At 41.0% G+C, this 10,464-nt stretch overlaps 1 protein-coding gene across 1 annotated transcript in view; it reads right to left on the reverse strand.

Moving 5' to 3' along the window:
• Positions 1 to 10,464, reverse strand: part of EEFSEC (eukaryotic elongation factor, selenocysteine-tRNA specific) — a 130,520-nt gene extending 120,056 nt beyond the window's left edge. The window contains exon 1 of the mRNA XM_054162704.1: positions 10,137 to 10,464. Within this exon, the coding sequence (XP_054018679.1) occupies positions 10,137 to 10,422 (286 nt within the window). The 5' untranslated portion in view covers positions 10,423 to 10,464. The remainder of the gene's footprint in view (positions 1 to 10,136) is intronic.

The raw sequence follows: 10,464 nt of genomic DNA on the forward strand, positions 1-10,464 counted from the left end.
CAAACTGAATACTCATCATATTACTGAGATCAGGGAAAGATTCTGATGCTGGCTGCTGTCAAGAATGACAATATCTGGGAGTCTCGTTAGTCTCTAAATGCTGCCCAGATTCTTATGATTCTCTGATGAAATGCCTCTCTGTTGCTTCCCCTGTTGTCCCTAAAGGGCATTCCAGAAATTAGACTGCAAACTCCCATAACTTAATGCATAGTACATGATTTTTAAACAATAAAACTTGAAGTAAATTAGGGAAGAGTATGGTTCCAAAGCTGCGTACGGCTAGAGCTGCACAATAAAACCAAACCACAAAATACTCACACAGAAGTGTGAGGGTTAACAGTAACACTTGGTGATAGGTCCTAAGCCCTTTGCAGTCTAAGGGAAACAAAGTGCAGCACTATTTCATGGCTGCACTACATTAGGAGCTTACCCTTGAAACATCATTTCCAGACACCTACCTTGACCCACATTTACTACTTTTCCTTCTCTCCTATTCCAAAAGATGACCAAGACACAAGAGCTGCTGCCGCTCCATCAGAGAAGCGGTAGCAATCACCCAGCAGCAGGTGAGCGGCAAACCAAGAGCAGCGCAAACCCCAGAGAGGACCGAGGCATATCACTGTTACTTTACATGGATACTCTAAGCCACACTTTAAATCACCGCACACACTAGAATGCCAGCGTGGATAACCCCTGCCAGAACACGACACAGAATCCCCCAAAGTCAACCACAGGTTCAGGTAATCGTGACCTCCCTTTTTACAACATAAATGCATAATTTCCGCACCACTCTTTGATGAGGGGACCACAGACTTAAAAAGAGGAAACAATTACAGTCATTAGAATTTCACCCAAGCATGAGATTTAATCTCAGGCCATGGTCTTGCCAATGGCTGTGGGGGTCTCAATGGAGACAAAATTGCTCTGTGGGAGAAAAAAAAAAAAAGCCTCGATGATGACATTAGTCAGCAAGAAAGACTAAGCTTTGTCTTCCATCCAACAGCAGAGTCAAATACAAGGAAACCATTTTCCCTCCCCCTCTTCTTGATCCTAAAAAAGCAAACTCCAATAATTTTGTTTCTTTCTCTGAAACGCAGTTTTTGCATGCATGGGAAACTCCTCACCCAAGCAACACCGCTGGAAGGGAAGTCTTTACCATAAAAAAAGTAAATTTAAACATAAATAAGCATTTATGACAAAAGGCATTTCCCCTCGCCTATCCTGGCTAATATAATTAAATAGTTCTGTCAACAATCCTCAAACACTTCTACAGCTTTTCCTTACCCAACAGCTTCTCAAAGACCCTTTCAAAACATCCATATACAGGAATCATCTCTAGAATGTGCTTGCCTGCTCCGCCACATATTTAATGGACATAAAAGGTGAATCTTTGCCAAACAATCAGAGGCAAGGTTCCACAACTGAAGGAAAGCACGTGAGATCTAAGACTAGCAGCTACTTTTATATGCCAACTATACGTTGGATCCCAAATAAGACACAAAACAAAGACAAATTTTGGCACAGAAGACAAAGTGCTACAGGGGATTGGGTTAAATTCACTTCTCTGGCACTGCAGAAAAAGCAGATTTGCAATGGACAAAACAACCTTCATGATCCTTCAATGGAGGGGAAAAAAAAAAACACAACACACCACCACAAAACCAACATACACACAAAACACCACCACCAAAAGAAGGGAAAAGAAAAGGGTTTAAAACAAAGCCACAAACCCAAATGTATAATCTTGTCTGAAAATTTGGGTGAGGGGCCTGAATCCTGACCCAGGTTAACCAACCAAAAAAAAACACACCAACAACAACTTAAAATTCAAACTTTGATTTTTTAATTCTTCTTTTTACCCCCCTCCTTAGGGTGCCCTCACAATGCTCCCGAATACAATTTATTCCTTTTTGTTTACCCTATGATCCCCATTCCATTTTCTTGCCCCCTCTATTCACCAATTCTTACTGCTGTCACATTCTGCACTGACATGCACACGTGTCTACACACGTACATTTACATCTATCTTTCGGTCACAACCACCCCTAGGCCTGGTAATTCTTATAATTACAATCTAATGTAGAATTAATCAGCAGAAGTTTGTAACAGAAATCATAATTCCAGTTGGAAGGCAACACTAACCATTTCATGTTCATTTGAAGAGATTAGATAGGCTGTGCAAGAGCGTTTTGGTAGAATAACTGATAAGGAGATGGGAAATAAGAATTATTCCTGTTTACTTAGCCTGCAACGCTTTTTGGAAGCAAACAGTTTAAAGGAAGCACTTCAGAATGGCTATTTAATCTGAATTTTACAGATAGCACAGAGAATATTTTCTCACAGAATGCACAGTATCTTTGCAATCATAGCTATCATACAAGCTGTTCAAGTCTTTCTTTGCTGGAGCTCTCACTCAATTTCGCTCCAAGCTGTGACCCAGAGAACAGAATGCATTCAAGAATCCAGATGAGAATTAACCACCACAGGACATCTGTCCTTGCTCTTCCACTTGCCAGGCCAAGCTTAGGGTTCCCAGACATAAAAGAACTAGCTGCCACACAGAAAAAAACTTTTTATTCCCCTTAACTTTAACAATGGCAACATGAGGGTTTGGTCTGCTCACTTAGCTAGATGATGTCTGCTTTGCCTAGCTTTTTCCATCTGCATTTTGGTTTTCTTTGGTGTTTGATAAACAATAACCATCCAAGAACACAGTGGAAATAAAATAAAGCCACACCAAAAATCACAGAGAAGCATATTAAGGAAACTAATTTCATGACTCTATCAAGCTAAGTTGGCTATTAAAAAGAGTTCTCAGCATATCATTCAACTTATATCTAGCCTTTACCAATTGAAGACAACTTCTTAATCAAGCTGGAGAACAAATACAGTAGAACCATATTAAGCCAGTTTGTTGATTATTAGACCACTGAAATGGATTATTTAACAAGCAAAGATATCCATCATCCGTAAAAAATACTACTTTGAAAAATCTGCTTTACATTTATTTTCACCACACTAACTGAAGAGATGCTTTGTATTTCACAGTAAGTTGTTCTAGATTTATGCAGGTATTTATAAGACTTCACTACATTAGCCAACACTTAAAGCATCTAAAAATGGATTAATAAGGCTTGACTACTCCCCCAAACATCTTACAAATTCATTTCAAGCAAGGAGAAACACCAAGCAAAAGTGAAATGAAAGGGCATGTGGTTATTTGATGAATGCTTGCACACAGTATGATGGAACAAAGAAATTCTGTTTTTAAATCAATAGGAAGAATGGTTAAGCAGACTTTGTGAGCACCATTACAGCACTTGGGTATTATTTTTTTCCCCTGAGAAGCTGTTAAGTTTGTTTCAAATGATCATGTGAATTAGCACAGTTTTGTTGTACCCAAGCAAGTAGGCACATAACCACTAAAAAGCTTTGTAGAAAATTTGTTCTGTGTTAGCAATTCAAAGCTCCACGAAGCCACTCCTGTTTACAATCTATACTTAAGATTAAGAATTCACTTATAAATCACATCTTCAGAACAAGACAAGCACAATTTTTTTCCACTGAACACAGGAAACAGTACATTTCTGGTAGGATTCTAACAAGAAAAGGAGAATGTGATTATTCGTTATAACTTTTGAGACCAGAAGACAATGGTTTGCTCACTCCTTTCAAATTTTTCAACTTAAAGGAAAGGAAGACTCTTTCTGCTTTGCTCTCTAGTTTTACTTAAGCTCTGCATCAAATCTAAGGAGCTTGTTGAATCTGTGTATCTTTAATATGGAAACCAGCTTCAAGTCAAAGAAAGCAGAAGAGGGCATTGAATAGAAATGATAGCAGCCAAGTCTGTCACCTCACTCAAAACATTAATACAAACAGAAATAAGACACAATGCATAATAAATGGAAATCATTAAAGTTTTGATACAGACAGATAAGAATTCCACATGAAGACCACTATTTTAAAGTATCCTGGTACACAGACAAAACCAAGTTTAACTCTACTCAAGTTCAGACAACAAACCCTGTAGAGCCCAGAAGAGATTCAAAACAGATTTAGTACAATTGCTTTTGCCAAGTTATTAAATGACATGAGCAAAGAAAATAATTGTGTACACTAAATTTCATTCCTCACACATCACCAATTGCTTTCAAGGTTAAACTAGATGATCTTTCCATAAATGCAAGATAAAACCCCCAGTCCTATCTATGTGGACAACGAGTTGGCTCATCTCACCTGTGTTACTGGTGTCTCATGAAATGTGCAAGAAACAACTCACACATTTTGATTTAAGGTATAAAAAGCACTATCCAAGCTATGGATAAAATAAGACAAATCTTCCTTAAAATACAGGGGATATTTTTTTTAGGAGTGGAATAATTAAGTCACAGTTGTCTTCCAAATCTCCCGCTTAATTCTGTTTAAATTCAAAGTAAAATGACTCCATTCAGGCTGACCTGCTACCCTGGATACTTATCGCCATGATCCTGCATTGTAAGCAAATGCTGCCCTCTTGTGCACCATAATATCCAGCAGAGAAAGTTGCGCTTCGGGAGCTGGAGAGAGGGAGGACTTTAGAACAGCAATATTTTCATACCAGCTGCCTTTTTATTTCCCCCCCAATTAAGGAGCTGTGCAGAAAGAAAAGTGCCTTTCATTTTAAAATATGAATAAAAATACTCCCTTGTCAACCAAATATCAGGCACTAGCCAAATTAAAGTGAATTTTAAAAGACACTGCTTCAATTTCAGGAGAAAAGTGTTTTCATTTACAGAAAAAGTTTATTTACTTGCATTTTTATGGACCCAAGAAGTTTATTAGGGTTTAGAAAACATTCGCATTAGTGCTAATTGAACTCTCTTGGCTCATAAGTACTTCTGTAACATCAGCAACTGCATAATTCAAATTTATGAGCCTTATAATATACAGGAGGTGTATTTTAATATCTTTTCACCAGGGCAAAGGTCATTATTAGGCTATTCTCATTTCAAGCTGTCAGCTGAAGCCCTCAAGATTCTCCAGTGACTTAGCTGACCAGAATGGTATCCACTGACCAACACAGGGCACTACTTCCAGAGAGTAACAGGTTTCCCCCATCGACATTTGCACTCAACAGCAAGAGGCCTCCACATAAATTTAAGTCATCTATATATGCACTCTACAACTGTAAAACTCTACTTGTTCACACACTGAAAATGGAAAAAATAAGAACTGTCATACCTTCACAAGGGTATCAACAGGCAAAAGCTGACATTGGTCAAAGAGTGTTTTCAAGACAGTAACTCAAAAGTAACCCTAAGTTTACAAATCCTCTCAAAAGCTTATAACAAACTCAGTGAAACTACTAATCGGTGACAAAAATACTTTTTTCCTTCTTTCTTGTGTGCTATGTTAATCTTACAAATAATCTGCATCTGACCAAACCTGAATGCTACTAGCAAGACCACATTTCCCTTGATCTCCCCAAGACTGTTTTCATTGTACTCATTTGCATCAGCAAGACATGCTTTTGCTATGCTCATTTCCCCCTCCTGAAGCTCTCCTGCAAGTTCAAAAGTCTTGGCCCCTCCAATGTATCAGGTATGAATTAATACCCTTCCTTAACAGAACATACCAGCAAAGTAGAAACAGACACTTGCAAGGGAGTTTTCTTTGAAAAGAACTGCAGGGACAAATGGTGACAATGAAGCTCTAGTTATAAAGTAAAGAGGTCAAAGGTTCAGACAGGCATAAGGATTACAAAACTACAAGTTTGTCAGAATTTCACCACCCCCAACCCTGGTTTAGACAACCAGGGTCAAGCAGTAGCTTTCCAATTAAAACCCCATAAGGCTACTCTGTCCTTTGAACTTCATAGGGAAAAGATGACAACTTTCTTTTTTAGACATTCTTTTGAGGATCCATCTCAAAATCCAACTGATAAAGGGCATCTGACAACAGATCACCTAAACCAAACAGCGCAGTACCCCTTCACTGCATGTGTGTGGGGGAAACTCAGATGAGGTAATCATGTTCCTCTGTATTAGTGTGTTGACCCTTTGTAGGGCATGAAATTAAACATCAGCAAGTAAAAAATCTGCTACTGGTTAAACTACTTTGCTACGCAAAGTGGTCTTAAAATGAAATATGGGGATTGAATTTCTTCTGGCAGATTAACTCACATAACCTCTCTGCAGGCATCCCTTACTACTGAACTCATTGGAGAAACCATTCTAGATCCTACCAGATGCACAGGTTTGTGACAAACAAATGTAAAACCAACTCTGATTTTGACATTAACATAAGCTCTTCAGAAGATCAGAGAGCTGAAATCTAACAAAAGAACAGACACTTAAAAAACCCACACACAAGTATGACAAACTTCCCCATCTTGCTGTGAGATGGGAACAAAATACCATTCAATCACTACAGCAATACAACAAGCAGTAATGATAAAAACAGTAACCCTGCACTTTGTAGTCATTCCTTCAGTGCAGAAAGCAAGTATTAGGCTGATGGGGGTGCTTCTCACAAGCTAAACAATTGACCCTTAAAATTCTGTTACTCAGGTTTGCCTTGTCTGTTTAGCAAGTCAGCTACGAACAGCTACAAAACCAGCATTTGTTATGTTGCTTGACATGGGATACAGAAGATCCTGTTAGAGCACAAGGCTTGAAAATACTATAAAATAAAGGCTTTTTGTCTTATTCTTTTGAACCACAAGAAGAAATACATGGCAGTTGAAGTCATAAAGCTATCCACAATAACTTAATACCTTCCTGCCACATCAGACACACAAGAGCCTGCTCTTGTAGAACAAGCCAGTATGGTTTAAACACAAGGAAAACCACAATGCAGTAAGTCAAGTGCCTATCATTTATTCCATTCCAACCTTGGCTATCACCTTCCAGCTAAAACTTTCAGCAAGCATCTTGGGTGGAACTGTCTGCAGCATTTCCAATTCCCAGCACAGAGGTAAAGCAAAAAAATATCTTTTGATGTAACATTCGATATGTTTTGTTTTCAAGGACAAGCTTCACAAGAGGAATACAGCCACACAGAATGAAATATGACTTCCATTTTCCATTCCATTTTGTTACTGCTCAAATATTCTGCACTCATTTAATCCTACACTATTGTCTCTAAACAAGCATCTTGTGAGTCACTGTGAGAAGTATTTGCAAGGTCGAGCACTACCTGGCATAGCGTGACAAAAATGCCACACTAGATTCAGCCATGAAAAAATGCACTTCAAGATTTAACTAGATACAAAAATATGCTCAAGAATGGTAAATAGGAACATTTAATCACAAACAGATTTAACAACTTTGTACAGGAAAGAGTCAACCCTGACAGCACCCTTGAGAGCACAGAAAAGACTACAGTTAGAGAGCATGGAGTTGGACTGGAAGAGAAACTGGGACACCACTAATGAAAATGGCACCTTGGAAGAGAACAGCTGAGATTAGAGGGAGGGGGACGACTTCTAGCTTCCCTTGTGAAGGAGCTTCCCAGAAGGAACCCTTTGAGCTAGTCACCTCATGGGTGACCTGCCTGAATAATACTGGTGCTACCCAGCCACAACAGACAGCATTTCTGTAAGAGGGGGTCACTCAAGAGGAAACCAATTACTTTACACCACCTTCAATGAATATAAGAGAGCTTCAGAAAATAAGAGCATGCAATGAAGTACTTCCGTATTTGCGGCTTCTACACAAAAACTCCATGCACATGACTAACATGTATAGGAAGGCTGCTTCAGAGCTCTCTTGCAATCCCACCTTCCAATTCCTCATATGCAGCTTCCTTTCACACAGCCATCCTGTCTCTATTATTTCTGTAGGTTAACTCACATCTACAGCTGCTGCCAGACTTAACTTCAGAAGACCAGTATTTTAAAGAGGTGGGAAAAACCCAAGGTGCAGAATAAATACAAGAAGATAAAGTGCTTTTCACTTACATTTTATGTTTAAAAAAATTAACTAAATCTGCAGTAAGAGGGAAATCAGGTTCCATAAAAAAACCCCAACAAACCAAAACACAAACATAGTAGCATTCCTGGTTGCAGAGAAAATGCTGGAGTTGGCAATACTGAAATACTGACCTCTAAACACCAAAGGATGTATCCTGTTACAGAAGATATGCTATACTTCAGTCTGAGTTTCACCAAACCATACCAAAACTGTAAGCACCTGAACAGTCCCACAGGCACAGATCATGTTTCACCATCAAGGCTTCATCTTTTAAACCTGGTACCAAAAACTCCCAAACTAACCCACCATTTGCCATTGAGATACATGCATGCTATCAACAAGAAAACTGACATTCCTAACTCCAAGTGTGAACACAGTATTAATGCAACATTTTCTCTGCAGCTCTTTCTTAGAGCACAGAATTGTAGTAGGTCATGCTAATCAAATGTTTTCACCAAGATGCACAACCTGGTTATAACTGGAACTAAGGGAGTTCAACGTGCTTATGTGTCTCAATGGCTACGTATAAAGAATAGTTTTTGCTGGGAAGAAAACTCCATCATGCCATTTAATCTGTCCCACTGTCCACATCTTCTCTTCTCCCAGAAGATGGCTTATCAATACAGATTATCTGAGTAACTTATTCAACCAATGTGGACAGCTATGACTAAACACTTTGAAGCTCTTCATAAAAATGATAGGAAGCAACAAGAAGTTTATGTATTGAAATCACCCCAGGTAAGTGTTAAAGTGATTTTAAATGTCTTGGGTGTCCAAGTTTCCCCATGCTGCTTCATGAGAAAGTTCACCCCACTCAGATTAGGGTTTTTTTGGCAGAAAGTTATGTCTAAACAGAAGTCACTCTTCAGCACATCCAAGAAAAGCTGGCAAAGTAAACTTTGTTTTAGAAGATAATCGGGGGCTTAGGATTACCTAAGAATCACAGAATTGTTTTGGTTGGAAAAGACCTGTAACATCATTGCGTCTAACCATCAACCTAGCATCTCCATGGCTGACAGCTGACTGTGAAGTACAAAGGAGACTAAAAGAGCACAGCTTTCAGGAATTAGGCACACAATCATTCCTCACTTGCAGCTGGGACAGAACACTACTGCTGGTGAAATTGAGAAGTTAGTTAACTCTTTATTGTCCTATCCAGAGCAAGTGTAAACAATACAACTAGGTTACTGCTGACACCATTTGCAGATAACTTTTGTTCAGAAAGGGGTTGATTCATGAAAACTGACTTGTTCTGCGCCTTAGTCCTAACTGTGAAGAAAAATACACAGTCATACAGTGACCAAATTACCACCTAAATGACACTAAAGAGACACTAGCAGAGGACATGCACAGGAACTGAACTTTCAGAGGGCTCCGGTGTTGCAGTTTATCAATCTGTGAAGCCTGTAAACACCCTGCAGCTGCAACTCCTTTATATCCTCAGCCAAACACCAAGCACTTCTTCACTCTGTTTACAAAACATGGGAGGGGAAGTGTTGTTTCTCATAGAGCAAGGTGAACTAATTTTCAGTGAGCTCTAATGCAAACCAGATTAACCTCCGATAGCATCTACAAAGACTCAAACGTAAAGTTACTAAACCCCACAACGTTATTTCTAAACATAATATTGTTCGAACTCCCCAGTCTCTCTCCAGGACAAAAGTTTGGCACAAGCACTTCCAGCAAATACACCACAGCTCTCAACCACAGGGAATATCAAGCTCTGACAGCTTTAACAAATGAGCAAACAGAAATTAATATCGCCCTTAAATACCACAAACAAGGTCTCCATACACAATAAAGTAAACTTTTTCCCGAGTGTAAGAAAACCGAGCAGGCCTCCCAGTCCAAAGAGCACCCAAAGAATTCACATTTACGAACTGCTTTTCTGCAAGTGCTGGCATCGTATTTTAGGGGCAATTACGAAGTGGTGAGGCCCCATGAAAGAAACTGACAGCCCACCCACGCCTCCCACCCCGAGGGCATGGCCAGGCAGCCACAGACCCCGGGGCACGAGTAACACGAGAGAAGCTCCCAGCACAGATAGGCTCAGACGGGCAAGAACAGCTCCGCTCGCCTCACCGGGACAGCCACGCCGCGGCTCAGCAGCACCCTAGCAGGGGCCTCTCCGCCACCGGGGCCCCGGGGCGGTCAGGGGCTGCCACCCCCGCTCTCCCCCCTTACCGCCGATGATGGTGCGAATGAGAGAGGCGTGCCCGGGGCAGTCGACCAGCGTGAACTGGAGCTCGCCGGGGCCCGGGCCCAGCTGCGGCGGCAGGGCGGTGCGCAGGCAGGAGAAGCCCAGGTCCAATGTGATGCCCCGCGCCCGGCTCTGCGGCGCCCGGTCGAAGGCGGCGGTGGAGCCGGTGGTGCTGAGCGCCCGCGCCAGCGCCGTCTTCCCGCTGTCGATGTGGCCGAGGACGCCGACGTTCACGTTCAGGACGCGGGGTGCCGCGGTCCCGGCGGCCATGACGGCGTTGCACCCGGCCGGTCCGTCCCAACAGCGCCCCTG

The sequence above is a fragment of the Dryobates pubescens genome, chromosome 1 (assembly GCF_014839835.1).
Source record: "Dryobates pubescens isolate bDryPub1 chromosome 1, bDryPub1.pri, whole genome shotgun sequence".
In the NCBI taxonomy this organism is placed as follows: domain Eukaryota; kingdom Metazoa; phylum Chordata; class Aves; order Piciformes; family Picidae; genus Dryobates; species Dryobates pubescens.